At 55.8% G+C, this 26,759-nt stretch overlaps 10 protein-coding genes across 10 annotated transcripts; 5 read left to right on the top strand and 5 right to left on the bottom strand.

The window, feature by feature from the left end:
* Positions 1–722: 722 nt before the first annotated feature.
* On the bottom strand, positions 723–2,906 carry B0T15DRAFT_564296 (eburicol 14a-demethylase). Its single transcript, XM_062870637.1, has 3 exons — positions 2,495–2,906; positions 2,212–2,409; positions 723–2,140 (listed from the first exon to the last, which is right to left on the bottom strand). The coding sequence occupies exons 1-3, from the start codon at positions 2,747–2,749 to the stop codon at positions 995–997; spliced, it is 1,599 nt and encodes a 532-aa protein (XP_062725991.1). The 5' UTR covers positions 2,750–2,906; the 3' UTR covers positions 723–994.
* Positions 2,907–3,602: 696 nt separating this feature from the next.
* On the top strand, positions 3,603–4,899 carry B0T15DRAFT_517756 (uncharacterized protein). The gene has a single exon (XM_062868329.1). It carries the CDS (start codon positions 3,715–3,717, stop codon positions 4,450–4,452), a length of 738 nt encoding a protein of 245 aa, XP_062725992.1. The 5' UTR covers positions 3,603–3,714; the 3' UTR covers positions 4,453–4,899.
* A 618-nt stretch (positions 4,900–5,517) lies between these two features.
* On the top strand, positions 5,518–7,253 carry B0T15DRAFT_517759 (putative methyltransferase-domain-containing protein). Its single transcript, XM_062868330.1, has 3 exons — positions 5,518–6,122; positions 6,197–6,639; positions 6,700–7,253. The coding sequence occupies exons 1-3, from the start codon at positions 5,816–5,818 to the stop codon at positions 6,997–6,999; spliced, it is 1,050 nt and encodes a 349-aa protein (XP_062725993.1). The 5' UTR covers positions 5,518–5,815; the 3' UTR covers positions 7,000–7,253.
* Positions 7,254–8,176: 923 nt separating this feature from the next.
* On the bottom strand, positions 8,177–10,972 carry B0T15DRAFT_29088 (uncharacterized protein). The gene is made up of 7 exons (XM_062863710.1): positions 10,679–10,972; positions 10,425–10,617; positions 10,269–10,367; positions 10,096–10,206; positions 9,880–10,033; positions 9,420–9,819; positions 8,177–9,355 (listed from the first exon to the last, which is right to left on the bottom strand). Exons 1-7 carry the CDS (start codon positions 10,798–10,800, stop codon positions 8,272–8,274), a joined length of 2,163 nt encoding a protein of 720 aa, XP_062725994.1. The 5' UTR covers positions 10,801–10,972; the 3' UTR covers positions 8,177–8,271.
* A 3,070-nt stretch (positions 10,973–14,042) lies between these two features.
* On the bottom strand, positions 14,043–14,468 carry B0T15DRAFT_488901 (8 kDa subunit-domain-containing protein; the record flags this gene model as incomplete). Its single annotated transcript, XM_062866555.1, has 4 exons — positions 14,043–14,109; positions 14,168–14,254; positions 14,318–14,379; positions 14,433–14,468. The coding sequence occupies 4 exons, from the start codon at positions 14,466–14,468 to the stop codon at positions 14,043–14,045; spliced, it is 252 nt and encodes an 83-aa protein (XP_062725995.1).
* Positions 14,469–14,748: 280 nt separating this feature from the next.
* On the top strand, positions 14,749–18,188 carry B0T15DRAFT_29246 (WD40-repeat-containing domain protein). The gene is made up of 3 exons (XM_062863733.1): positions 14,749–15,143; positions 15,206–16,002; positions 16,064–18,188. The coding sequence occupies exons 1-3, from the start codon at positions 14,857–14,859 to the stop codon at positions 17,833–17,835; spliced, it is 2,856 nt and encodes a 951-aa protein (XP_062725996.1). The 5' UTR covers positions 14,749–14,856; the 3' UTR covers positions 17,836–18,188.
* Positions 18,189–20,303, top strand: B0T15DRAFT_29023 (uncharacterized protein). Its single transcript, XM_062863698.1, has 2 exons — positions 18,189–18,741; positions 18,801–20,303. Exons 1-2 carry the CDS (start codon positions 18,542–18,544, stop codon positions 19,810–19,812), a joined length of 1,212 nt encoding a protein of 403 aa, XP_062725997.1. The 5' UTR covers positions 18,189–18,541; the 3' UTR covers positions 19,813–20,303.
* B0T15DRAFT_488904 (At2g23090 like protein) lies at positions 20,192–20,730 on the bottom strand (the record flags this gene model as incomplete). The annotated part of the gene is made up of 4 exons (XM_062866556.1): positions 20,192–20,276; positions 20,357–20,427; positions 20,502–20,576; positions 20,716–20,730. 4 exons carry the CDS (start codon positions 20,728–20,730, stop codon positions 20,192–20,194), a joined length of 246 nt encoding a protein of 81 aa, XP_062725998.1.
* A 662-nt stretch (positions 20,731–21,392) lies between these two features.
* B0T15DRAFT_425512 (uncharacterized protein) lies at positions 21,393–25,265 on the top strand. Its single transcript, XM_062865632.1, is given in 6 exon segments — positions 21,393–21,918; positions 21,982–22,114; positions 22,284–22,776; positions 22,796–22,818; positions 23,398–24,124; positions 24,202–25,265. The coding sequence occupies 6 exon segments, from the start codon at positions 21,810–21,812 to the stop codon at positions 25,045–25,047; spliced, it is 2,331 nt and encodes a 776-aa protein (XP_062725999.1). The 5' UTR covers positions 21,393–21,809; the 3' UTR covers positions 25,048–25,265.
* A 1-nt stretch (position 25,266) lies between these two features.
* On the bottom strand, positions 25,267–26,726 carry B0T15DRAFT_517785 (B-cell receptor-associated protein 31-like-domain-containing protein). Its single transcript, XM_062868331.1, has 4 exons — positions 26,484–26,726; positions 26,317–26,402; positions 26,097–26,249; positions 25,267–25,992 (listed from the first exon to the last, which is right to left on the bottom strand). The coding sequence occupies exons 1-4, from the start codon at positions 26,502–26,504 to the stop codon at positions 25,614–25,616; spliced, it is 639 nt and encodes a 212-aa protein (XP_062726000.1). The 5' UTR covers positions 26,505–26,726; the 3' UTR covers positions 25,267–25,613.
* Between the last annotated feature and the right edge of the window lie 33 nt (positions 26,727–26,759).

Below are 26,759 nucleotides of genomic sequence, written 5' to 3' on the forward strand. Positions count from 1 at the left end.
CTCTGCGGCGTGAGTGCAAGGGATCCCACGCGGGCAACAAGGACGAGGCTACGTGGGGCATGGGCCATTGCTGTCATAGAGGTACCTGACCTTATATGCAGGGAAACGCAATAGACGGGTTAGAACAAGATAGACCTCATTGTCAACAACACCTCGGGCTGTAACATGTACGTCCTTGTATTGTACAGTATAACTATCCCTTCCCCTCCGCTGACAAGAATAACCCAGACAGCGGCGATCATGTCACTTAATATTTAACAGCCCAGAAGCGCCACGCTCCCAACTCTCCAAAGCCACACTGAGCGCAGGTGACGACAAAGTGTTGTCTTCATCACACCTTCTTCCAAAGAAGTCCCCAACTGCTACCTATCTCCTCCTAGCTTGCCAAAGCAAGAAACGGTCAGACAATATAATCATGCACCAGACCTCCTCCGGGAACTTGTGCGACGAGACGAGACCGAAAGACCGAGAACCCCCCAAATGTTGTGACTCATTGCCTTTTCCCGCAACGTGGTCTTTCGCATCCGTCTCTTCGAGAAACCGTATACGAAACCAACAGACCTGAAGAAGGGTACAGGACGGTATAAGCTGATTGGTTTCCGAGGCGACCAACAAAGCGGCCGCTACTTAGTAAAATGCATTCAGTTCGCTCTCCTATTTGGGAGTCCGACGAGAGGACGGGAAACTATGTCCACCAACTACTAACTACGTCAAAATGAGGACACGATTACAAAGTTGAGTCGTATGTACTATTTACTTAACGCCTGACACAAACAGAACACGCTGTCAACATTGCCAACAACACGGCAGCTAGATGATCGGCCATGGACAAGTAACCATTAATATTAGCGTCTAGGTATTGTTTCTTGCCTGGCTCAACTCAGCGCCCCGGTCTAGTCGTTACGACATATTTTATCATCAACAACCACCCAAGATATACACAGCATACCCATTACTATCCCAACCCCTCTCATCCATCCATCCAACCTTCACTCTACTCCTTATCTCTCCGCTCCCAATGGATATTCGCGGGCTCCAGAGGCCGCGAAAATAGCGAGGCATAGTCGGTACCAATGACGTCGTTGCTGCCGTCGACGTTGCGGAACTTGAACATCCGCACCGTCATGGCGACAATCGTCTGCAGCTGCACGTTGGCGAACTGCTCGCCAATGCACCGGTGCCTGCCCGCGCCGAAAGGCAGGTAAGGCGACGCCGCGCCCTTGCTAACCAGGCCGTATCCGTAGTCGATCTTCTCTTCCTCGTCCTCCTTCTGCTCGTTCCGCACAATGCTGGGTGCCAGGGGCGACTCCCTGTCCCACCGGCGCGGCTCCCAGAGGTCTGGCTCGGGGAAGTACTGCGCGTCTGTGGCCGAGACGCCCGGCGCCGCGAGGAGCACGTGGTTCTGCGGAATGACGTACTTGGTACCGGGGACCGGCATGGGTTGCTTAACGGCGCGCATGATGGAGTGGATTGGGGCGTGGAGCCGGAGCGTCTCCTTGACAATGGCCTGGTTGAGCGGGAGCTTGCCCAAGTCCTCGTACGTCAGCGGAGGAAGGTCGGCGCCGAGGTTCTTGACCTGTTCCTCGTAGAGCGCCTCCATGATGTCGGGCCGGGAAGCGAGGCGGAGCATGATCCACGAGCTGGTGGAGGACGACGAGTGCTGGCCCGCCATCAGGAGCGCAATCATCATGTGGGCAATCTCGTGGTCTGGGACCTTGGCGCCGTTCTTGTATGTCGCGTTCATCAGGTGCCACATCATATCCTGGGCACCTGTCTCGCCCCGGGCGCGGCGCTCCTTGATGGTGTCCATGTAGATCTTGGCGACGGTCCTTTGCGCGTGGTCGCGGCGGTTGTTCCATGGCAGCGGGGCCCAGTGCAGCATGAAGTTGATGGGCGAGAAACCCATGTCGAGATCGTGGTAGAGGTCGGCCAGGGTTTCGTCGAACTTATCACGGATCTCCTTGCCCTGGAGCGCATGCGAGGCGGTGAAGATGGTGATCTGAGCCATCTTGGGGGGGATGTTGACAATGCCGGACTGGCCCTTGAAGTCGGGGCACCGCTTAAAGTAGCTCATGACCTCGTCCGAGATGATGGGTACGTAGGAGCGGAAAGCCTCGGTCGTGAGCGCAACCTTCATGAACTGCCAGACCGTCGTGTTAGCCACGTATGGGCCCCCTCTTGCATCCCCCGGAGTTCGGGCACGGGACCAACCTTCTTCTGCTCCATGAGCTTGGAGTTGGGGCAGTCGTACACGACATCCTTTCCAAAAACGGGCGTGGTGAGGACGGTGTAAATGTCCTCGGCGCAGACATCGCGGAGCTTGCCGTTCAAGATGAAGTCGTTGCCCTTGGGCCCGACGTAGACGGTCGTCTTCTTTCCGAGCAGGATGAAAGTGAAGCAGTCGCCATACTGTCAAGATGTATATAGTTAGCATCACGAACTCAATTGCACGCATCTGAGTGCGTGCTGTTCTGCCTCGTTGTGTTCCACCCACCTTTGCCCTGTTCTCCTTGAAGAAGCGCGGAGGGTCCATGCCGTAGGTGATGGTGCTGCCCACGAAGGGGAACCAGTGGAAAACGACAGGCGGCTCATTGGGGTTCTTGAAGAGAATCTGCTTCAGGACGTTAAGAAAAACGCTCAAGAACAAGAACCCTCCGACCGCGGCACCGACTTGCGCGGGTGTCGAAAGGCGCGCGAACTGGTCGGCCAGCGGGCCTAATTGGACCCCGAGGTCCTCGATGACACCCATCCTCCCAAGGGAAATGCAAGAGGAAGAAAAGAGGAAAAGGAGTGACTGAAGTCGAGAGTCAAGCGCCTGCCGTCCAGTGGTGAGGAAGGAGCCCGAATCTTGTCGCCAGGAGAAGATATACCAGTTGTCGGGGCGGGAAGGTCCGATTTAAAGATGCAGAAAGGGTTCCTGCATTTTTCGCCCATTTACCTTGGTCCAGGGGTAGATCTCAGTCTTCAACCAATCAGGGGCACGATTCGTATTCGCATTCTGCGAGGTACCCGGGTACCGTGTGTCTCTCACGCCACGGACCACATAGCATCGTACGCAGCCAAGGTTCAGTGTAGCCACTCCTGTGCTTGCGATTGTAAAGAACAATAACGTAGCGGACGATTCGACACTTCCGGCCAGAGGCTGGCGTGGAGAACTCCGAGGGTTGCGAAAACGAAGGATTTTCTGACCGCAGTTTCATCAACGTAGGTACAGATAGGTATATCCCCTGGGCCTAACCAACTAACCGTACCTTCCAGGTTACAAGGACCTGCCATGATATGCTGCGTGCGCATGTGATGGCCGCGTAACGTGGCGGAGTTATTCAATCAGGTTCTGTCTGGCGTCCGGGGAAAGTTCTACGTAGGATATCGTGGATGCCATTGCGGTAGTTGCATACCTCGCACAGATTGACCGCTAGAACTTACCTGAGACTTGTTCATGATAATGTTAAAGCAGGGTGGGCATTGACTGAGGCAAATACGCATAGGTATCGATTGGCACATCTTCTAGAGATTGCTCTACGACAACAATGCGAGCAGTTGGGATGCAGAGAACAAAGTGGAAGTCAAACTGTTTGCGAGTGAAAGGATGCTCCAATCAGTGGCCCAAACAAAAATTCTTTTTCTGCTAACTGGGGATATATCCCCCTCGCGGCACATATAGTGACTCTTGAGTGAACCTGCAAACCCCAATCCAAATGTGACCGAATCGAGATGGATCTTCGTGGCTATAGTCTCCCGATCCATACTCCTTACTACCCACACCTGCGAGGACGTTCTGGTGAAACAAAGCCAGACCTGAGGGACCCTTACATGTACGAGCCAGATCACTCAGTCGGCAACCTCAGTTTGTCTGAAGACCAACCAGAAGACATGCCTTACTGGACCGGCTCGCCGAAGAGACATGCCCATAGGGGAAGCCCTCGGGGCTCGGATCACAACCCCCGCGAGCGCAAGAAGCCCTTGGGCATGCCAAGGAAAGAAAACCCCGGCATCGATGTTGCATTACGCAACCTCCATCACGAGGTGAGCACGTCGCTGAAAATGTTCCAAGCCTTTGTGCAGTGCTTCGAGAGCCAGGTCAAGCCGCTCCAGGACTGGGCCGAGGACTACACACTGGATACAGTCTGGAGAAACAAGGTCAAGGACCAGTTTCGCGGAAAGCGCGACAGGGGCAAGTTTGAAGGGGCGGCAGCGCGCTTCTTGGACAACAGAACAACCATCAAGAACGCCGTGAGGAACGCCAAATCCCTTAACGAGGCATGCGACGACAAATACAAGATCGAGCGCGAGATCCGCACGGCCAAGAAGGCGCTCCTCTACTGTGACGGCATCATCGACCTTGCCGAAAGATCACCGAGTGAGCGGCTGGCTTGCAAGCAGCTGGTGACTGAGCTCGAAGAAGTGAAGTGCCTGCTGGAACGGAGGAAGCACCCATGGATCTGTAAGTGACTTGGACCGGGGACCCGTCTGAGAGCCCCCAAAGTGGGCCAAACGGTCAGGTGCTGATACTCGGATGCAGATGGTGATGAAGCTGTCGACCAGGAAGGAGGATTCTCGAAGCGTTCGAGACCCCCGGCAAGAAAGGGCAAGGAGGAAAAGCCGAAGAGAAGTGATATGGGCTCAGAAAACGAGAGGTTCGACGAGGAGGATGGTGGTAGAGCAGAGCAGCAGCACGAGCCGGACTACTCCTTTGACAATGCGGCAGATAACCCCCCGGATGACGCAGGTGACCACCATGGTGGTGAGGCATGGTAGTTAAGAGAGAGCCGGTAGCTCAGCACAAAGCTAACGTCGGCCGAGGTGGCGGGCGGTGGTTGATTCAGAGCCCATGATCGTTAGCAGTATCCTTATCCCCAATGGGAGAGTATGGAAGCGACTTCTTACCTGAGAAAAAAAAGAATTGGTGAAGCCTCGTCCTCAACAGAATAATCGGAATCGAATTGTGTGATCACCGCCCCCGAGAGGACAGCGACCGCACGCTGCGTATTGCACTCAAGTGTTCGCCACAAGCTTCGTAACGGCTCTCCCAGAGGAACCGTGGGAACCGACACCCTCCCGTAAGGAGGGGCCGGCCCCAAGCCCTGCTTTTCTGATGCCAATTACAGACGCGAGATCGCGCCAAGCCGTCACCGGCAGAGCCCGCAACCCATCGAACGCCTCAAGGACGCTGATGGACGGGCCAAAGAGTGAAGCCGATTCTCCGAATTTCTCATATGCCAGTTCAAAAAGGTCGAAAGCGTTGCTTGCGCAAGCTCTCCGTTTGTAGCATAGAAACGCAGCGTTGAAGAGGACGGGGCTTCACGAGGAAAGGAAAGGGAAAAAGAAGAAAGCGGTGCAGCAAAACGACTTTTTGGAGTCATCGAAAAATTGCGGCTCTCGTGCATCGCGGTTGTTCTAGCCAATCAAAGGGTCGCTGGCGCCTAGCGGATTCCAGGGTTCACCTTTTCAGAACCCCACTCCACCCTATTCCCGCCTTATCGTGGCCGATGGAAAACAGAGACCGCGGTGGGCCAAAGACTGGCCCGGGACCAGGAACGTGAAGGTCCCGGAATCCCGGATGCTTTACCAGGGCCGGCAGCCCTCGCCGGCTTTCCGCAAGTGGTAAGGGCAGGGGAAGCAGTGCCGCAGAGGTTTCTCGACGTCTGAAACTCTGGAAATAGTCTCATGCCTCTTGATGCTTCTCTTTTTCTCACACTGACCCGTCGTTCCCGGATTTCCATTTTTGTTTACTCACATATCCCTCTTTTCCTCCTTCCTCCGTTCCTATTTTCTAGGCTCCTCATCCGTTGGGATCTCTTTATTGCTCCCAGATATGAGGGACGTTCAGCTGCTTCCTCCACCCGAGGAAGAGCTGCCACATCTCTGGCAGAAGCCTGCCTTCGATGTTCTCTTTGCATGTCTTCAGAAGCTCCGCGTCGAGCCTCGAATCTGGAACCTACAGATATCCCGCGCCGATATCCTCAAGGCGCAGGCCGCTGTTATTCACGACCGTCGGGAGATCGTCTCCTTCCTGTCCACCATCGTCAAGAGCAGCTTGCCGTGGCTTAGCAGCGATGACGAGCGGGAGGTGATTTGGGACGAGGCAAGCAAGCGCATGTCGGAGCGGTGCGGTCGGACAGGTATGTCGGCAGGCTAGCTGAAGGGCGCACTCGACGAAGACGCTAGAAGAGGGGTTGACGGTGGTTGACGGTAGCTATGGGAGAAATCACTCGGCGCTGGCCCTTTGAGAAAGACGACTGTGGCGCCTTCAGCCTGACAATAAGGGAGCCGCCCCTGACCGGTGACTCGCTGGGTCTCAAGACATGGGGCTCGTCGTATGCGCTCGCCCAACTCCTGCACGAATTCGCCGCGGGGCCGCTGGCGCACCTGTTTCTTCCGGGCGCGATTTCCCCGCCTGGTGAGGTTTTAGAATTAGGATCCGGCACGGGCCTTCTGGGACTGGCAGCCGCCTGCATCTGGAAAACAAGCGTTGTCCTGACGGATCTACCCACCATCATCCCCAATTTGGCACACAACGCTTCCCTCAACCGGGAAGTCGTAGAAGGCCGAGGCGGCAGAGTAGACGTTGCTCCGTTAACCTGGGGTGGTGCCGAGGACGATGTCGACCCGATATTCCGAGCACTGCACGGCTATCAGGTAAGGAGAAGAAAACCGCTGGCGAGAGACGTTCTGATATGGCTAACCGCCCATTATCAGCTCATCATCGTGGCAGACCCTCTCTACGACGACGACCATCCTACGCTCCTGGCAACCGCGATCGATGAGCAACTGGCCCTGGACCCAGATGCGCGGGTTCTTGTCATGGTGCCGCAGAGAGATGAGATCACCAAGGGTCTTCTTGCGAGCCTGAAAGATGAGATGATGAGCAGGCCTAACCCGCTGATTTGCTCAGAGGAACGGATCGTGGATGGCCAAGACGACTGGGGCGAGCATGACGATGACGAGACGCAAGACGTGAGCTTCTGGTGGGGTATCTTTGGGCGCGCGTGCAGATAAGCCAATGGCATGGTCTATGGATGAGGATGAAATTGTCGTACATGGCTGCAGACATGACATGTGCCCACTGTGCGCGCGTCACCGGCACGGCTGGGGCGGCGGCATCTCCTTCGCCGACGTCAACGATGTCATGGCAAGTTATGTGGAGATGAGGACGGTCGCGGACGAGGTCTCGGTGCAGGAGCATGACGCTACGGATTGGCTCGTGAGCGGTCCTTTCTTTGGGCTGACCTGACTAAATACGGGATAGGGAACTACTCAAGGTTCATATTAATCTGACTTGATTACTGAAAAAAAACAAAGGCCCTCTTCTTCCTTGGGGCATGGCCGGGCAGCTGTGACTTCACGATATCACAGAAAACCAAGAATAGGACCTTGCCCTCTCTAAACAACCGAAGGTGGGCTATGGCGGCGAGCTAGCATCTTCCTGTTCTTCGAAATGTGCGGGGAGAGGTTCGACAGCATCGTTAGGGCTGTCTGCGGTACCCTGTTGGCACGCGAAGCATATCAGCGCCGTTCCGACTAGCACAGTGACTTAAACTACGAATTAGGTAGGGTGACGCACATTCGATTTCTGCAGGAGAGATTCTTTCCGTCGATGCCCGGTGAGCTGGGTTCCTGAGGGCGGCGGCCAGACCAGTATGGGCAGTGGTCACTTTCCTTCATCCAAAAGATAGGTGGGTGCGTTGTATGGCGAGTTTACCTTGAATCTCGACAAGTTCGATTTATGGCCCACTCGACACGACGAGAACGAATGTCTCTTCCTCCGTACGTGGTGAGACGATAAGTGCACAGGACAACGAAAAAAGTAGGTGGTCTCATTCGTCTGTCTGTCTTCCAGTGTCGCAACCTTGCATTTGTTCACTTCCGATGCACCAACCGCCACCTCTCCTTCTAGCACCCCAACAAGCTCCAGATATTCCGTATACACACGAGAAACAACAATCCATGAGTTGGGAATATGACCTCGCAACCGTTGAGAAATTGAGGTAGCCAACCCCCCCGCGCCTTGTAATGAGAGAATAGAGTTTGCGGTCCAAGAAACAGGGTATCTAACGGAATTCCACGATAGAGATCGGACATATCGAGCGGAGGAGGGATGAATAGGCAGCGTTGTAAAAATTCCTTGAATCGTTTCACGGTTAAAGTATGTGCAATATATAGGTAGGTCGCTAGGCTCCCCGGCCGCGTATGTTAGCTCAGTAGATGTTGGTACGCCAGGGAAGTGGCATTTCCAGCGGCCAGAGAAACCACAGCTCCGTGTGGCTCTCATCAGACCGTGATGGACATATTCTTCCTCGTCTCGGCATCTTCGAGTTGGATGCCGAAAACGAGCCTAAACAGATCCCTCAGAACGCCGTACTGGGACCGCCCGATCATCATCCAGCTAACGCTCTTGGATATCTCGGCGGCACTGAAACGTTTCCCGCGGACGGGAAGGCTTGCTGAGGAGCGGAAAAGTAATGCGTCGTTGAGCACCAGGTTCTTGTAGTTTTGCAGAAGTGCTGCGTGGCTCGGTAGGGAGCCAAAAGATCCGGTTGGGAGACCTTTTACGAAAGCCTGCAATGACGCTGCGCCGCCCGTGCCATTCGCCGCTCCCGCGTCGCGGCTGAAGCCGATGTTCATGGCGGCTTTCACAATAAGCGCTTTGACGCGCGTGATGTTGATGTCCTCGACAGTGGCTGCCGTCGTGGCCGTGCTGGAGGTATGCTGACTGCTCTGGGTATAGCCTGATAGATTCGAGGCATTGCTGGACCAACGGCCGCCACGGTCACTGCGCGAGTCGGTCGACGTCCCGAGCACCAGAATGTTGGGCATCTGGGGGCTGGCGTCCGGCGACACGGGCGTATCCTCAAACTCGGTGACCGGGGTCTCGGGCACGATCGGATGTGGCCGCGGCCGTTCGATATCGCCGAGGCTGCGCAGGCTCTCCCGCTTCGAGTGCAGCGATGCGCGGCTGCCGGCATTGGAGCGCGCAACGTCCGACTGATGGTTGCTCATTCCCTGGAGGCCGTAGGGCGGGCCCGCGGCGAAGAAGTTAATCTGATTTGGCCTTGGCGTGCCGCGATCTGGACGGATCTGCGTCCAACCCTCGCGGAAGATATCGCAGAGCTCCCAGCACGCCTGCACCGCGGACCCGAGAAGCTCTTCGTCCGGCGCCTTGCCATCCCTCCGGTTTTGCCGGAGGCTGAAAAGCATCTCGGCCAACGACCAGCAGGCCCGAAGGAGCGAGTCCGTCTCTTCGGCTAATTCGCTGCGTTGCTTCATTAATCGGTGACATAATGTGATATAGAAGTCCAGGGTCCGCTCCCTGAAGGCCTCGGGAAGCGAGCGGCTGTCTTGAGCACTGTAGAGACTGCAGTATCGTGTCAGGGGGAGCCGCTCGGCCATGCGCTGAGTACACGGGGAGGAATTCATACTGATTGTTGAGCTCAAAGCTGACTCTCAAAATCGAATCTGCTGTCTCGTCCTTCTTTTGCCGCACATCGAACAACGCCTGGCAGAAGTCACGGCACAAGTCCAGATTGGTCCTCACGCCGTACGACTCGGAGATATCGTCTCGGCTCTGATAGAGTCGCTTGCAAAGCTTCCAGCAGCTCTTCCAAGCCTTTTCGTGAGCATCGGGCGTCCCGGAGCTGTTGAAGACGCGTTCTCGGTGGATGGAACTGAGGTTGGCCAGGGTATTACACAATGTCCAGCATTCTTCAAGAGCCGCTTTCAGCGCCTTGACCTCGCTGTCTTGGCCTCGTGTCACGTTTGTGAATTCGTCAGTGTCGTCAAAATCGTCATCCCCGTCAATTTCGTGGCTTTCGGGTATCACTGCGAGGGACGGTCAGATGGAGGCGGATACCCTAAACGTCAAACTTTATTGAGCCTTACATTCCAGACTGCTGGCCGTGCTCGACCGTAATCTTGAAGAATCACTGGCAATCACGTCTTCTAGGTTTTGGGCTTGTGGTGTCGGGGCGTCTATGCCGAATGTCACCGGCTTCACCTTGGTGTTGACCGTCGGAGGCATCTGATTTGGTGATGTCTTGTGCCCAACTGGGTTAGTGTGGCTGAACTAACAGATTAGAGTTGATGGAGCTGTCTCACGACTGTTGACGGTTCACTAGGTGGCGGGCTGCTTGCGCTGGTGGTGCTCTCCACGCTGGTACCACTCGCTGGATTCGATGTGGCAGACTTCGACGCGGCATCACTTGACTTCTGGCAGTACATATGAGTCAACATCATGTCCACAAACGGGGTACGTATGTCATGGTTCATACCCAATTCTGAAAGCTGGGAGGTGCATGTATTACCGAGACAAGTTCTTCGCTCATTGGTCGCCGAAGATTGTCCGGAATGTTCGTCCTTAGCATCAAAAGCTGCAAGCTGTCAGCCAACCGAGGTCGTCTTTGCATTTGGACCGGGCGACGACGTACTGAGTGACGCACATGGCCATTCTCGTTCTCGGCATTCTCTGCCGCCTCATCTTCGATCTCGGTGGTCTCGGTTCCGTTTGACGTGACAGGGGATGGGCCGACGATATCACTGCTCGGACTCATCAGATGAGCCGAGCCTGGTCTCATGAAGGAATTGGGACGGAGGGATTGGGAATCGGCGCCCGAGGAGGAGCTGGGAAACAAAACAATGGTCAGAACGAGCCAGCATGGAATGAGTCGCTGTGGGGCCATACGCCATATATTGGGAAGGCACAGCGGGTGACTCCGGCGCTGTTGAGAGTGACATGTCTGCGTGGGGCGAGTATCTCGAGGTAATGCTTCCCGTTGACGATCTCAAGGGAGCCTCAAGAGCCATTGCGGCCGGCCGTGGCTCAATGGCCAAGCTGGGGTCGAAGCTGGCGGGATCGCGACCCGCCTGAGAAGGCGAACCTAGGGCGCGGAGCGGATTCTGAGGATTCTGACTCCGCGAGATCGGCGACGCGATCCCTAAGCGAAAGGCGCACCGCACTCGTTGGGACAGTCGGAGGCAAACAAACAAGAGCTGCGCTTAAGCAGGAAGGGCAAGAGCGAGGTCGTGGATTTGGGCTCGGTGGGTCGCAAGCTTTGAGCCAAAGGATACAATCATTCCCCGACCACCTCGGAGCAGCCTTGAGCCTATTATCTCTCGGGTGCGAATGGTCGGCCGGCCGGGTGGAAGAGATGAAGGGAAGGCGGCGCTCCCCGAGGAGATTCCGAACCAGGCTATACAAGTTTCGTCCCCGAGCACCGACCGGAGAGACAAATGCGCTTCAGCCCGGCCACCACCGTTTCCCTGCAGGACGAGGGATGGCGAGCGTGCGGCTTCGCAGCCTGAGTGGGACTAGCGATGGCTGCCGAAGGAAAGACGGGGGAACTGAGCCGGTGCCTGGTTCCGCCTGCAGGAATAAGGCAGCGCCAAAACAGCACAGTTGTCAAAACAAGACCTGCTTGGCGGGGGATGCTCATGCACCAGCAGCCAACAACGGCCAGAGGGCGACGACGTGGTTTGTCGGCGGGGGTGTGGTGAGGGAATCTGCTGCTGAGAGTCTGTGGCCGATGAGAAAGCGCCGCTGCGCTTAAGGATAAAGCAGCAGCCAAACACTGGACGCGGGAAGCCTTGCAAGCGTTGCAAGGGTCTCGGCGGCCTTGCCCGACAGGGTACTCCGTACTGAATAGTAGTACTCCGCACCGCTCCGTACCTAGACAACACCACCAACCAAGCCGGCAGCTGCTGAACGGCGCGGTAGTAGCAGGATCGAACTGTAAAGTTCAGTCAGGTAACTATCGACAACACCTGCAGCAATCCTTCGCGTTCCACCGCGTCTAATATTCCACCGCGTCCTCCCTAGCGCTTGCTGACTGCGGTCTAGGGTAGGTACCTAGTTTTCAATTCCTAGATGTAGTAGTTATCCGTAGGTCCCTAAATGTCTTCCGGTTGTCTTCTGCCTGGTAACCTGAGGGCGCCTTGTAACCCGCATGCGGTCTGGAAGCACCAAACCCGAGCGTGTGAGTGACGGGAGTGACGGAGGTGCAGAGGCACGATTTCTTCCCGCACTTCCTTACGGGGACCGCTGCGCGTCTTGGGCTTCTGGGGCCAGTAGGAAGTCGGGAGGAAAGCCCCTCTTCTGCCGATGGACTGCATGGCAATGACCCCGGCACTGCCCGGCGCTTAAGTTGTCGATGTGGCTCGCTCTGCCAGCAAGTCAGCGGCCATCCTGCTTTACAAGCACTGACAAGGTCCATCCTGGTTCGAGCTTGCTGTTGATGAGGGGCAGGTGACTGGCCAATAGAATCGCATGATCACGTCCCAGGCTGCTGGGTGACACCCTGGCCAGGCGTTCTTCCGCTTCCTTGCCAGGTGTTCTGAACGGCTCCGCCCTAGGAGATGGCCCCCAACGGCGTTCTGAGAAAAGTTCTGGAAAGCCGGGGTTGAGTCTACATCGGTACGTAATCGATAAAAAGGGCATCTAAGACGACGTAGGATGAAATGAGAAGGATGGTTTGGCATTAACGAGTCTTGAAGGTATGAGATCTGTGTCCTAATTCCGAGTCAACTACCACATAAGGCTCATTGCCTCGCCGCTCTCTTCGGTTGAGCTCAGGGCATCGTGGCTTCCGTGGGGTTGGTCAGCGGCCAGTTTGTCCGGCGCAGGGTTCAAAGACCCAGCAATGTGGTTCTTCATGTTGATCCTATTTTGCGTCAGCCGGCTTCTTGGCAAGTAAAAAGCTACCGGTAGTTTGCTCCCATCATCCAGCGCCAAAAGTCTGGAGGGCAGAATATCTCGGACGTGCCCGGCGGCTGACATTGAATGTACCGGTATACATACAGGATCTGTGAACAGAAAACCGAGCTACAGTACCTAGTGTGCCGCATCATAGAAGGTCCACGGATCTGCGGTTGCATCAGCTGGATAAACCAAGTACCTATCCCTGGAAATACATCGGGTTGCTAACGCTACTACTGTGATTGTTGGGACTCGGGAGGGATGGTGGTAGCTTCCATATTGGAGCGGTTGATGTTAAGACATAACGGACATGCGTAGCAGGGCAAGAATATCTCTGGGATATAAGTACTCCTTTGTTTCCCTCCGTCGCTACAGTTACGGACACTCCCAGTCTGTCTCGACCAGGTGTGCATTAGGGCATGGCACTGTCCCTCTTGCTAAGTGTGCGCTAGGCTTAAGCGGTGCGACAAAGACTGATAAGTATTTGTGGGTTTGTTCACCATGCTGTGTTGCGGATATTATGCAGGTCTGTTGGTTCATGCCTCTTTGCAGCCAGAACCTGATGAACCAACATTGCGACTGTTGCAAACAAAACTGGAAAGCCTTGGCTAATTGCGCAGGCTCACCGCCACCTGACTCAGGATTCCGAGCCCGCATACGAAGTAACTGTCTCAGCTTGGTCTGCGATGGGTAAAAGGAACTTTGCGGTGCAGTACGGTTACTCGGCGAAGGGAGAGTTGAAGGAGCTTTATCGCATGGGACCATCTACTGAATGCATTCATAATGATGTTACTATGACCACCATGGAGTATTGTGATACCTGACAGATGTGCCGCGCCCGTGTGCATGGCTTCCTTCTACCCTAGGTATGAAGCTCTCGAGCTTGGTAGGTATCTTTTTGCACTCCATCAAGCCACCGGTAGTCAATGCAACCGGCAGTCTAACCTCAGCCTAAACCTGGGGCCCTGACCAAAGCTACATAGATGTCCAACAGCGGCCAGGAATCTACGTCATTCACATGGTGACAAACAGACGCTTCGTCATCTGCAGATGGCTCGCGCCAAATGCAACCCGACTGGTCCAATATGCAGTTGGTCCAGTCGTCCATACGAAGGATATTCCCTCCTGTACCTGACCGCCTTTGTAGGAATGCATCCGGGCTTCAGGAAAAGTTGATCCGATTGACTTAAGCCAAGTCACCTGCGCCATAAATCAACCTTGACGCCGTTTGCCAGCCGAAGAACGCCGCCACAATCATTGTTTGGAATCCATGTAATCTCGAAACGCATGGGCATCGTCTTTGACCGGAGGTTGCCCGACCCGCAGAAACCCATGCCTGAGCCGAAAGGTGGTTTCAGCGCTGCTCCTGGTTGCGGGCCTGCATCTCGATCTTTTTGTAATTGCGGCCGTCAGGTGTGTACCTGGAATAGAACCTGTCAGCACCGCCATCTCTAGCTGGATTTCGCAGGGTAGACTTACTTGAGTAGTTTCTCGATGAGATCGACATGTGTCATAACCATACGTCGGCAGCAGTACCTCTTGCAGCCAAGCTGATCAAGGGCGTCGCTGTCGATGGCGTCAGTACAAGGAATAACCATATACCCGGGACGCACGGTTAGTTGAGCCTACCCGTCGGTGAGGTTCTCCTCTTCAATAAGCTTCACAAACTTCTCCCAAAGGTCACCGGTCACCTGCACAGCGATCAGTCTTGGAGGCGCGGATGAGCTTAGCGCGTGCAACCCACCTTCCCGCACGAGAAGCAGCGAATCGGAATGATCATTTTGCCGGCAACTTGTTCAGCGTGGTGTATAAGGGCGGTATGCTCACAGTAACAGTGACCGCCAGGCAGCGTCGACGATATGGAGTCGTAGTCGTGCGATGGCGCGAGTTGGTGGTATGTAGGACGACCAGTTGTGAGATGCGCTTTGTAGAGTTGACGACGCCACAAATCTTTTGGTCTGTCCCTTCAACTCCCTTGTAGCCTTGGTCTGTGTTATCGCTGATAAGGCAAATCAGCCCCACTTAACTTTTTTGATCTCCCAAAATTTCTTCCGCCTGCTTGCGATTGGAGACTCTGTTTTTGAGGTGTGCTCTCGGCGTTGGCTTATCGACCTCAACTGTCGCTGCAGAGGGATCTATTGTGCCCACCGTGAGGGAAGACACCGGACATGGAAACGAACGGCGATACTGCCTCCCTGAAAAGGAAGCGTGAACCGAAAGACGAGCCCCTCTCGTCGCAGAAGAAACACCGTCGGAAGTCGAGATCGAAGCTCGAAGGAAACGCCAATTCGGAAGATGCAGCTTCCTCTCAAATAGACGGCGACCTGGACCTCCCAGATGCTTCGTCACAACCCCCTTCTGTCCCTGTCCACGGGAGGCTAGCATCATGGAAGGTGTCGAAGCCAATGGGTGGTAGGATGCAGGACATCGACCCGATATTCTCCCCTGATGAAAAGTAAGCGAAAGCCAATGCACTTCAGTCATAGCACGATTGAGAACAGTCTCTAACAGGCTTAGGCACTTGATCGTCACATACAATACCTCCATTCAGGTGTACTCGACAGAAGACTCCTTGCTCGTTCGCAGGATCAGCCTCCCCGTGACAAGAACAGATGGCGCGGCAGAGTTTGTGTCAAGCCATATCGTGTCCTCCGTGTTATCCAAGTGCAACACCGACTTTGTCTGGGTTACAAGTTCCGATGGTCGGATATGGCACATTGACTGGACATCGGGTGCGGGGATAGACACTCCCTTCACAATCGAGGCCAAGAGGGTGTTGGATGTGACAGTGGACGAGGTAGAAATCGGCGGCAAGCCGGAGGATGTCTTGTTCGTCCTGGAGAAGCTCAAAAAGGTCTCTGCGCAAATCGTCGCCTACAACACCAAGGCACTGGCGACAAGAAGCGGCAAGCTTCTGCACACCTACGACGAGAGTCCACAATCCCTGCGCTCAGTCGCTGGCGGTAAATTGATCGTCGCTGCGGCAAAGGAGGCATTACATATCGGGTCACTGAAGGGGAAGCCGCTAGCCTCGCTGGATGATTTGACGTATCGCTTCCATTGCTTCGACACGCCGGACATTATTGCCTGCCTAGATGTTCGGCCGACGCTCCGGACTACGAGGAAAGGGGGTTTGGAGCTGCAATCTATCGATCTTGCTGTCGGCGGTGCTCGGGGTGCCATCTATGTATACCATGACCTGCTCTCCAAGCTACCCCGGGAGGCATCCGGCTCCTTGAGGGTCGGCACAATTCAGCCCAAAAGGCATCACTGGCATCGGAGAGCGGTTCACAGTCTGAAGTGGTCCGAGGATGGTGAGCATCTTCTTTCCGTTGGACACCAATTCAGGGGCGGCATCTGACTGACAGACGGCAGGCAACTACCTAGTATCCGGAGGCTATGAGACGGTTCTTGTTCTTTGGCAGGTCGATACTGGGAGACAGGAATTTCTGCCCCATCTTTCGGCAAGTATCGAGAACATTGCTATTTCGCCCCGAGGATCGTCCTACGCTCTCCACTTGGATGACAACTCGACTATGGTTCTGTCTACGGCAGAGATGAAACCAACGATGTACGTCTCCGGCATCCAGTCCCTCGTCCTGGGTGATCGCCCATCCAAAGATGCCTTCGTGCGGCGTGTGTGGCGGCCCGTCGACGAGATCTCCGCCCCGCTAGTCGCCACAATCAACCCTCAGAGCCCCTCGCAATTATTCCTGTGCGTCGGCAATGGACAGCAAGCATCGGTTGGAGGCCCGTCATCGTCAACGCCGCTTCTCCAGGTGTTCGATCTCTCCTCATTCCACGGCGTCAGTAAGCACGCGATTGCGCGTACCAACCCTACAGACGCCAATATCACCAGCGACGGTGCGCCCATCGTAGAGCCGACCGTGACCAAGCTGGCCTTCTCTCAAGATGGCAAGTGGCTGGCTTCCGTCGACGAGTGGCAACCGCCTGAACGAGATGCAGACGCCTTCTTGACAGGATCGAAAACGCTCCCTGATGTGTGCCGAGAGAGACGCGAGGTTTATCTCAAGTTCTGGGAAGTTGGGACAGAAGATCAATCCTTCCAGCTTGCTACCCGCATCAATGACGCTCATCATGCCGATCGAACAGAGACGATATTCGACCTTGCCAGCGATCCAACCTCATCTCGGTTCGCTACGGTTGGCAACGACGGAATGGTACGCTTCTGGGTTCCCAGATTGCGCAAAAGAGAGGGGCCTGCATCTTCCGGGCACGGTGGCCATCCGTTGCGAAGCTGGAGCTGTTCCCGTGTTGTCTCGCTTCCGGTGTGCGGAGAGCAGGACGACGCCACGGATGCTCCCAAGAGCGTCCCGCGCAGCGGTGCCGTTACCTTCTCAGAAGATGGGTCTCTTCTGTTCGCCGCCTTTGGGACCCCGAGTGGAGCGCTCGTCGTTGCCATTGACACGGAAACCGGTGCGTGCCGAGACGTTGTTTGCGGCATGTTCAGGGGCGAGATCCGTGCGATAAAGTCTCTGTCTTCGTGTCTCATCATGCTTTCGGAGGATCTGGTTGTCTATGACATCGTCTCAGATGAGCTGCTTTACAACTACTCTCTGAAGGAAACCTCAGCGTCGGCTAGGCGACTCACCCAGCTGGCAGTCAATTACCAGTCACGGAGCTTCGCTCTCGCCGCGCCCATTCCGAATCCGAGCCAACAGAAAATGAAGAAAGGCACGAGGTCAGAACTCGTCATCTTCAACATTGGAGAGGACGAGCCGCAGCTGGTCAAGCCCTTTTCGCAGCTGATCACCTCTCTGTGCGCCGCCCCGTCATCATCTGGGTTTGTCGTTGTCGATGCCGCAGCCCAGATCCGGTCTATAACCGAAGGCGCCGAGCAAGCGCCGCTTCTCCGGCCATTGGCGGAGTTGGGAATGGATAACGTCGCTGTTGCGGGAGATCCGATTCAAGAAGAGCTGCTGCTGCAGGAAGAGGAGCCCAGCGATGAGGAGATGCAAGAAGCAGATGAAGACGGGGCGATGGAGGATGACGACGATACCCACGCCGCTGTTGTGGCACCTCAGCGCTTAGCTGAAATCTTTAACGCCGCGCCGGCCTTCGCCATGCCGCCGATGGAAGATATCTTCTACCAGGTGGCCGCGCTCTACTCTACAAAAGCCTGTTAACGCCTGGGTGCCGGAAGTCTCCACGTGCACTGTTATCCGAAGGCCAGAATCAGATATCCTTGGGCCGGCAGCCCCACACTCGGAGACGACAACTGCAATGTGTCCGGCCCGTACCGGAATCCCGTGCTTAGCCGGCCCCCGGCCAATCGCTGGTCAATCACCGGCCAATGGTGCACATTTGCAGCATTACACCACCAAAGAGCTGCACTTAGTTAGCGTGCGCCGAAAGAAAACCGGCATCTTTGACTTGGCCTGTTCCGTGGTAGATGGCTAATTCGGAGCTCACTGGTGGCTAAGACACACCAGCGGGCTGGGGTTGGCTTTGTTGCTGTGCCGAAGAAGTAGGAGTCCCTGGCCCCGCTGCCCCGCGTCTATCCGGGCGTTAGTGCGCAGGCAATTGCGGAGCAATATGAGGTACAGGTACAACGCCGATGTCGAACCGATCACGCCATTCTCAGAGGCATAGAATATGGGCTGAACAACTGATGGGGGAATGGCTTGCCGAAGGCCACTGTCAACTAGGAAAGTCTGAGAGAGTCTATTAAGATACGATACCCTAGCAGCGCCATCACCAATTCCAAGCAGTTTCATGCGGAGGCATGCGGCACTTGTGACCGTCATCTGTTTCTCGTCCCCTCCAAGGTGAAGCTACTTATCTACGTTGCCTAGGCCCGTCGCCACAAAACTCAGCAAGGTCATATTGAATATGTCCTTCACCTCGATACCCATCCTCGACCTAGCCTTGGCTGGGGATCCGGCCACAAAGCAAGGGTTCCTATCAGAGCTACGACATGCGCTGATGGAGGTTGGGTTCCTCTATCTGAGAAACGTGGGCATCTCAGACGAGTTCTTCAAGCAGGTCATCGAGGAGGGCAAGGCTTTCTTCGACATCCCGCCAGAGGAGAAGTATGGCTTATACTGTATTTCTTCCGCTCATCAGAGCTTTGCGCTGAACATCTGCCCAGACTCAAGATCGAAATGAAAAATGCGCCCTCCTTCTTGGGGTACTCGCGCCTTTCGGCAGAAGTCACAGCCGGCGAAATCGATCACCGGGAGCAGATCGATCTGTCGACGGAGCATCCGCTACCGGGCCCGGACGCGCCGCGGTACTATAACCTGCTGGCGCCAAACCAGTGGCCATCCCCGGAGACCCTACCCAACTTCCGGCCCGTCTTCACCGAATACATGAAGCGAATGGGCGAGATCTCCATGTACTTCACCAGCTTGATCGCCGAGGCCATCGAGCTGCCGAGCGACGCATTCAACAAGTATTTCGACTCCGACCAGCAGCACAAGCTGAAGATTGTCAAGTACCCGGACGTGGGCACGCTGGGCGCGGAGGGGAAGGGCGGCAACCAGGGCGTTGGGCCGCACAAGGACAGCATGCTGTCTTCGTACCTCCTCCAGGCGTCGCATCACCGCGGCCTCCAGGTCCAAAACATGCGCGGGGAGTGGATCGACTGCCCGCCCATCGACGGCACGCTGGTGGTTGCCATCGGCCAGGGCCTCGAGGCGCTCACCCAGGGCGTGTGTGTCAGCACGACGCACCGCGTGCTGTCGCCGCCCGCGGGCGCGGGGGCGCGCTTCTCGATCCCCTTCTTCCAGGGTGTCAGCGGCGACGCAGACTTTGACGACCTCGAGAACGTCGGCGTGGGCAAGGTGCCCGAGCACGTGCGCGGGCAGAGGAGGGCAGTGTTGGAGCGGAACGGGGGCGTCAGGCTGGACGATGTCGAGTTCACGTTTCGCAAGGGAGGCGCGGCGAGGACGCTCGGCGAGGCGACGCTGCGGAACCGGGTCAAGAGCCACCCTGATGTCGGAGAGAGGTGGTATCCGGATATCTTGGCGAGCGTGAGGGAGGAGCAGGCGAGGTTGAAGGAGAGCGGCGGGACTGGGAAAGGGGCGGCGGCGGCTGCTGCTGCTGCTGCTGCTGCTGCGGAGATTCCTGTGGCCGGCGCGAAGCCGGTGGAGGCGCACTAGGTTTGTTTTGGGAGTGATTTGAGGATGACGGCTACAATCTAGACTTATCGATTCGCTGGACTTCGAAGATGTCGTAGCATCCAGTCAAACACGCAGTCCAAACCACCCCTCGAGACCTGCAGTCGCGTATGTTTAGACAGCGTACTGGTTCCGCATATCTAGCACACGAGGTTTGTCGCTCATTCTATCACATGCGCAGAACCGGAAAAAAAAATTCATGGTTAATCTTGCCAAAGCAATCGTACTACAAACGCCTTCCGTTGGTACCTTCTTGTTGATGCCTTCCTAACCTGAAGAACTCCTTGCTCGCCCCGACCCCTTTCTCGTGAAACTCGTCGTGTCTAGTCGTGGATTTAGGTCAATATGGCCGGCGTCCCGCTCATTTGGCGGCAACAGTGATCTTGAAGTCTGGGAAGCACTGCGGAAGCGTCGCGTTGTGCTTGTTGATGGCGTGCAGCGTAAGCCTAAAGGGAACGAGCAACAGTGAGTACCCCTGATGCAGTTACGTGGGCCCCCGGGAGGGGCGGGAGAGGAGAAGTCCTACTGAGGCTCGCGAGAAGTCGAGAGGAAGGTCTGCTTGCACTGGGCGCAGATGATGTTCATGGCAGCGGCGTTCTGTGTGTACGATGATCCTCATGAGCTTCCAGCACGTTGGCAACCTCGCAGTCAAAAAAAGAGCGCAGACATACGGCCTTTAGCTGTGACTTAGCCTTCGGGGCGGCCTTCTCCTGGTTCCGCGCACGCTTCTGCGCTGCTTTGGCTCCCTGAAGATGGTGGTAAATGTCAGTCCAAGACTCAAGTTCCGCCTAGACGCCCGACTGCTTCAGATAGATCTGCGGTTTGGGCACCCTATTTTGGTGGATGGAGAAATGGGGGGAACTCAGCGGAGACAGGGAAACATACGTTGCCGCCGCCCATTGTGGTATGATCTTCTCTCGACGCCTATTCGATCTTCTTTGTATTCTTCGCTTTGCTTGTAGGTAACGCAACCGGGTAACTTATTAGAAGCCCACCGCTTTTCTGAGACTTTTTTTTCTGCCAGCGGCTAAAAGTGGCGCGGCAGACGTCGCGTTGGCGGACTCATAGCATCGCAGCAGGCACGAGCCAAGGGAAGGGTGCACGAGCCACCCGGAACCCTTGGCCGTTCGACGTTTGCTCCGGTACGAATACGCAAGGTATTGTGTACTAATCCATACGGGGTTCTGTCCCGCCTAGGAAATGCACTCTCACCTTGGCCCTTCCCCTTGGTTAATAACCATGGTATCTTATTTGATTGCCTCTCAGCGGATATGTAAGTTGTACTGTAGTCTACTTTTGAGGCTTTCAACCTTCCAGCTTTGTATTGTAGACGCAAGGGAGACCGGCTTCTGGGGTATTACGGAAACATTCGACAACTGAATATGTACCTGGGGTAGTTACGGACTACTTGGTACGCAACGTTATCCGTACATTACGGAATACTGTGATGTCGCAAACCCAACCGTTTCTGAGAGAAACATGTGAGCAAGGCCGGGATCAAGCGGGCCGGTGATAACGTTAAATGGAAGTGACCTTGTTCGACCTGCCATCTAAGGTCAAATGAACCACCATTCGCAACTTGCTGGTGCCTGTCAGCTACACTGCCTGTCAGCTACACTAAGTCCGGCTCGCTGTACTTGATCTTTCTTCCGCTTATGAGCCTCCCATCGTCTTAACATGTAGTGGACGACGGTATTGCCACTGCATATCAAGCGCAACGGTTTTTGTAACAAAAACGCGGGAAGACAGCCGCGAACTCATCACACACTTCAGAAATTGGCCCGCGCTCGTTCACAATATCAAACATCGCCAGGGCATCGTATCGGCGGCGCGATCTCCCGGACCTCGAATCCGTCCGCATCCAGTCTGGTGCATCTTGTGGATCCCGACCTTGCATCTGCGAGCTTGCCATTTCACAGTGTTGGCCCTGCCGACTCCTGCGGTGCAACACCGGCCCGGCATCCACCACGAGCCGCAGAATGGCCAACACAGGGCACCCATCGCCGGATGGCATATCCGACAGCGAGTTTCAGAGCTTCCTCGAGAAGTATCCTGCGTGCATCGCGGCGATATCCGAGTCGAAAGGAGGTATGGAGGTCCACTTGGGCTCATACAGCGTCGGCTTCTGATAATGTTGATCCACCATCGCAGCCAAAGCTGGCCAGAGAACGTTGTCCGATCTTGATCAGTATCGCTACGAGACGGCGCCCGAGACTTTTGGTTCCGCGAATCCGGACGCGTCCATGGGCCTTGACGACGCCAAAATCCTTGTCGAGTGGAAACTGTACGTCGCTTGTTGATCTTTCTCTGTCTCAACGTCATGCTCCTACTGTGATACTCGCGACTCCGAAAAGCCTTGGCGGACGGATCAGAGGCGCCGCGCTTATCTCACAAGCGCACGGAATCCCGTCATTGCTCGACTCAATGATTGATCTGACCCTACGTATCCGCAGTCGACACGGGAAGTTTAGGCCCACCTTGATGAAACTGGTATCGTCAAACGATCCAGTTTGTGTCAAGGATACCATTCAGAAGGCTGTGAAGCACTACCGGGACACGTCGGACGTAGCCGGCGCCCTCGACATCCTAACCCAGCTCAGAGGCATCGGCCCGGCCACGGCATCTCTGCTGCTGGCGGTGCACGACTCTGCGAACATCTTGTTCTTCTCTGACGAGGCCTTCTACTGGCTCTGTTGCAACGGGTCAAAAGGCCCCATCAAGTACAATGAGAAGGAGTATGCAGAGCTGAATGCGCGGGCAAAGGCACTGGTGAAGCGCCTCGGGGTGGAAGCGGTCGACATCGAGCGTGTGGCATTCGTTCTGATGAGGCAGCCCGCTGCGAGTGCGAGCACGCCGCCAACCGGATCACCGGCCGCGGCCACGGGTAAGAAGCAACCAGCGAAGAGGAAGAAGGCTTCGGATGATGCGCCCGCTGTCGAGCCACCTGTCCGACGCTCGAAGCGAGGGAAGCAAGTTTAAGCGCGGGATGTGTTACTGAACCAGGTAATCTCAGCAGCGGGCACAACACGGTACTTCGGGAGAGCCACGGGGACGTGCCTGGACCCTTGAAGGCTCTTCGTCTTCCCTCAGCCCTGCACAGGTTGCAGCAGCCGAACCGCTAGCAAGATACCCGAACCGTTTCCGACCCTACTTGTGGCATGCTACTATGGATGCGTTGAGAAAAACTCCCTATTGGTGGCCGCCGCGATTATTCTCTGTGGACCTGCTTGGCCGGCCTGACGGCCCGCGGCCGCGGACTTCCATCACCCCTGTCATTCACTATCAGCCAGGGGCCAAACCACTTACACAACTTACACCGGCATGACGAGCGCATGGCTTCCCTTTTGTTTGCATGCAAGCGATCACTTACCTTTGCTGTCCTCCTCGCTCCTATCATGGTAAACTCAACCGTAGGTATATCTCGTGTTTTCCTCTTACTCTTGCCCTTTGGCCTTTTGCGCATCCTATACGGGAAACATGCGGCAACGCTTGCACTCATTGAAACTACGTGTTTATTTCCGTTATATGCCGTTCTTTTATGTCCTCGGTTATGGCCATCTCTGCAAGGCCTCCTCTGGTATCGCCGAGTACGGTCGATACAGAATCCCGGGCAAAGAGGGCTGAAATGCAACCCTTTGCTTGTTCCGGCCCTATTCAGCTCACACCCAGGTTCACTGCTCTCAAGGAGAGCTTGACAGCCGGGAAAGAACAGGTGCTCAGTTCCTCCTGGCAGCGTCTTCTGCGAGACCTTGCCACCGAGATTGATCTGCTATCCTCTCAAGGGTCACAAGTCATACCCACTATCAGCTTCGCGGACACCGCGAGGCCCAAGCTAGCAGAACCGTTTCTGCAACATCTCCGGAAAAGAGGCGTGGGAATCGTACGAAACGTTGTCTCAAGGGACACTGCCCTGTCTTGGGGCCGAGAGGCAGAGGAATACATGAAGCAGGCCCGAGAAGCTCCGACCCCGCACGCCCAGTCACCGGGCGTGTATTGGAGCGCCGCTCAGGTCACAGCCCGAGCTCATCCGAACGTCCTAGCAGCGCAAAGATTTGTGATGAGCATATGGAAGTCGAGAGACCCCAATGCCAGAGTCACCACAGGTTTCCCCATCGCGTACGCAGACCGGACGAGGGCACGTGTGAGGAGCGGTGCCACCAGCGGTGCCAGGGGTGCCACTCACGCACGCGTCGACGGCGGGAGCGTTGAGAGGTGGGAGCCGGACGGATACGGCAGGGCCGGGACATACCAGGACATATTTCAGGGGCGATGGGAGGACTACGATCCGTGGGAGGTCTGTAACCATTAGTAATGTCTCTCACCAGCACCCGCCCCTCGCACTGGTTCCTGACCTTCCACCTTCCACCACAGAGCAGTACCCGTCTCGGCGTAACCAGCGACCTCTACCACAAAGCTGGCGCCTGCTCCATCTTCCGGATGTTCCAGGGCTGGCTCGCACTGGACGACATCCCCTCCGGCCGGGGCTCAGTCCAAGTCTGCCCTCTCCCACGCCTCGCAACAGCTTACTTCCTGCTCCGCCCGTTCCTCTCCCCTTCACCATCGCCGTCGACTAATACCGCAACAACGCTCGGATCAAGATCAGAATCCGAACCAAACAACTCCAAGAACAAGAACAAGAACAAGGACGAATGGGTTTTCGACAGGCCCCAAACCAGCATCCTCCACGGCGCCCTGCCCAGCTACGCACAACAGATCAGCCCAGCCCTCCACCCACACCTGCAGCTTAACCGCAGCCTAGTACCGGTGCCTGATCTACAGCCGGGGGACTACCTGGTCTGGCACCCGGACCTGATCCATGCCATCTCAGATGATGATGAAGATGAAGAAGAAGAAGAAGAAGAGGAGGAGGAGGAGGAGGAGCAGGAGCCGCTCAAAGACAGCACGAGACCGGCATACATGTACCTCCCCGCGTGCCCGCTGACACAGACGAACGCGCTGTATCTGGCCCGGCAGCGCAAGGCCTTTCTGCTGGGCTACCCGGGGCCAGACTTCTCAGGGGTTAGCCGGTGCGGCGCAGAGAGCGAGCACGTGGGCAGGCCCGGCGTGCAGGAGGTGAACGACGCCGGCGGGGACGAGGCGCTCCGGGCGATGGGGCTGCTGCCGTGGGACGAGGAGGAGGCGGATTCCGACCGGGAGAGGGAGGTATTGGCTATGGCGAACGGGATTCTGTTTCCTGATTTGTATGATATGTTGTAAAGAACTACTAGAAGGAATCGCGGTACCTTATGGGGAGGAAGGTGAATGTTGAGGTGTTTAGACGGGTACAATGGGCGTTGCTTATAGAAGAGTATTTCCCTTACCTAGACATAGCCATGGGGAGGGTTGCGACGCTTGAGTCACGAGATCGTTTACCCACTTACACACACGTGTTTCTTTTCTTAGATCGGTTTAGACTTAATGCCACGGAGTTTCAGATACGTCAACCTAGCTCCCGCGATAAAGGCATGCCACCCAGCCGATAAGAGTTTCTGAGTCAAACAAAACGCCTGAATGTTATCGCTGAATCCCCATGATATGATAAGGTATGTCAAATCCTACCCCCCGGCACGTTTTCTCCTCCAATATCCTACTGACCAACACCTCATCAGTCCATCTTGGCCTGCGACTGCACGACAACCTTGACCAAGCTGCCAGCCAACCTTTCAAGGTGACCATATGTTTTCCGGCGACTGCGCCTTCCGCTGCTTTGGCGTATCGCCCTCCTTCTCCTCCACCGACGAGGTCGCCCCAAGGGTCTCGAGGCCGTCCCAAAGGCCATCTTCCTATTTGTCCTTCTTCGAGCTCCCGTCCTCCAGGGTGCGTCCGTACTTGTCCGCCAGGGCGTCGTACTCCTTGTGCAGCCCCGCGGCCTGCTTCTTAAGCGTGGCGATGTCCTGGTCGCGCAGCTCGACCTCGCGCTTCAGCCGCGAGATCTCGCCCGGGTCGCCCGCCATGGCCAGCTTCTCGGCCTGCTTGGTGTTCTTCTCCGTGCCCTCGTACTGCTTCACCTTCTCCTCCAGCCGCAGCACCTCCAGGATCATCGTGTAGGTTCGGTTGAGGATCAGCGAGAGGAAGAGCGTGAAGCCGCACAGGTACATGTTGCGCTGCGAGTAGAACTTGCGCGCTTGCACCTCGAGGCGCTCGTGGCCCATGATGGCGGGCCTGCTTGAGATGGTCAGCCTGTCTTGTTTCTATATTTTTTGTTGTAGTGGTCTTCTCCCGTTGGGTGAGGGAGATGATAAGGGGGGGACGCCGGCAGCACGTACGCAGAGGTGCCCGTGTTCTCAGTGGCCGCTGCCAGCTCAACTTGGACCCGATAGACACGGTTGACACTGTCGATGAAGAGAATCAAGATGAAGACAAAGGTGATCTTGAGCCAGTATTGGACTTTTGCGACTATAGGGTTCTCAGAAATGAAACTGGTGGGCCCCATGGTTAGCTGTATGTACAATCGCGGAGACGACGAGGAGACGGTAAGAAGCATACGTAAACACCTTCCGCCGTATCGGGAAGGGCATTGGCAGTATCAGAAACATGAAAAGGGTCATTTCTGCCACGAGGAGCATAAAGACCTGCCAGGACCATAGTCAGTTCGGCTCCAACCCTTGAGGTCGAACCAGAGAGATCGGACGGTGCGGAGCGGGGACACCTACCAAGGTGTAGTAGAGCGTCATCTTGGCTGATTTCTGAAGGGCTCAATTGTGGATGTTGTCGGTTTTTGTGATGCTTCCGTTGCTATGTTCTTGCGAATTTGAGGAGGAAAGGGAACAGATTTCAACCAGCGAGTCAAATACTGGTAGCTTGCAAGGAGCTGTGCAAGCTTACGATTGGAGTGACGTGTTAGTCTGGGAAACAAGGTGGGTTAGCTGTTTCCTGGCGACAAGGGTCCCGAAGTCGACAAACGTCATCATCCGAAGTGAATGATCCGT

This window comes from Chaetomium strumarium, assembly GCF_033439665.1.
Source record: "Chaetomium strumarium strain CBS 333.67 chromosome Unknown B0T15scaffold_1, whole genome shotgun sequence".
Lineage (NCBI taxonomy): Eukaryota > Fungi > Ascomycota > Sordariomycetes > Sordariales > Chaetomiaceae > Chaetomium > Chaetomium strumarium.

Bases quoted from the DNA above. Each gene is read 5' to 3' on its own strand.
- B0T15DRAFT_564296 (XM_062870637.1), bottom strand. From the start codon at position 2,749: ATGGGTGTCATCGAGGACCTCGGGGTCCAATTAGGCCCGCTGGCCGAC. The intron at 2,410-2,494 runs GTGGGTGGAACA...ACATCTTGACAG, and splicing joins TCAAGGAGAACAGGGCAAAG to TATGGCGACTGCTTCACTTT. The intron at 2,141-2,211 runs GTTGGTCCCGTG...ACGGTCTGGCAG, and splicing joins AGCTCATGGAGCAGAAGAAG to TTCATGAAGGTTGCGCTCAC.
- B0T15DRAFT_517756 (XM_062868329.1), top strand. From the start codon at position 3,715: ATGGATCTTCGTGGCTATAGTCTCCCGATCCATACTCCTTACTACCCA.
- B0T15DRAFT_517759 (XM_062868330.1), top strand. From the start codon at position 5,816: ATGAGGGACGTTCAGCTGCTTCCTCCACCCGAGGAAGAGCTGCCACAT. The intron at 6,123-6,196 runs GTATGTCGGCAG...GGTTGACGGTAG, and splicing joins GGAGCGGTGCGGTCGGACAG to CTATGGGAGAAATCACTCGG. The intron at 6,640-6,699 runs GTAAGGAGAAGA...GCCCATTATCAG, and splicing joins GAGCACTGCACGGCTATCAG to CTCATCATCGTGGCAGACCC.
- B0T15DRAFT_29088 (XM_062863710.1), bottom strand. From the start codon at position 10,800: ATGGCTCTTGAGGCTCCCTTGAGATCGTCAACGGGAAGCATTACCTCG. The intron at 10,368-10,424 runs GTACGTCGTCGC...GACAGCTTGCAG, and splicing joins ATGGCCATGTGCGTCACTCA to CTTTTGATGCTAAGGACGAA. The intron at 9,820-9,879 runs GTAAGGCTCAAT...CGTCCCTCGCAG, and splicing joins CACGGCCAGCAGTCTGGAAT to TGATACCCGAAAGCCACGAA.
- B0T15DRAFT_29246 (XM_062863733.1), top strand. From the start codon at position 14,857: ATGGAAACGAACGGCGATACTGCCTCCCTGAAAAGGAAGCGTGAACCG. The intron at 15,144-15,205 runs GTAAGCGAAAGC...TAACAGGCTTAG, and splicing joins ATATTCTCCCCTGATGAAAA to GCACTTGATCGTCACATACA. The intron at 16,003-16,063 runs GTGAGCATCTTC...GACAGACGGCAG, and splicing joins TCTGAAGTGGTCCGAGGATG to GCAACTACCTAGTATCCGGA.
- B0T15DRAFT_29023 (XM_062863698.1), top strand. From the start codon at position 18,542: ATGTCCTTCACCTCGATACCCATCCTCGACCTAGCCTTGGCTGGGGAT. The intron at 18,742-18,800 runs GTATGGCTTATA...ACATCTGCCCAG, and splicing joins GACATCCCGCCAGAGGAGAA to ACTCAAGATCGAAATGAAAA.
- B0T15DRAFT_425512 (XM_062865632.1), top strand. From the start codon at position 21,810: ATGGCCAACACAGGGCACCCATCGCCGGATGGCATATCCGACAGCGAG. The intron at 22,115-22,283 runs GTACGTCGCTTG...ACGTATCCGCAG, and splicing joins ATCCTTGTCGAGTGGAAACT to TCGACACGGGAAGTTTAGGC. The intron at 24,125-24,201 runs GTCTGTAACCAT...CTTCCACCACAG, and splicing joins AGGACTACGATCCGTGGGAG to AGCAGTACCCGTCTCGGCGT.
- B0T15DRAFT_517785 (XM_062868331.1), bottom strand. From the start codon at position 26,504: ATGACGCTCTACTACACCTTG. The intron at 26,403-26,483 runs GTAGGTGTCCCC...TGGTCCTGGCAG, and splicing joins TGACGCTCTACTACACCTTG to GTCTTTATGCTCCTCGTGGC. The intron at 25,993-26,096 runs GTACGTGCTGCC...CATCTCAAGCAG, and splicing joins GAGAACACGGGCACCTCTGC to GCCCGCCATCATGGGCCACG.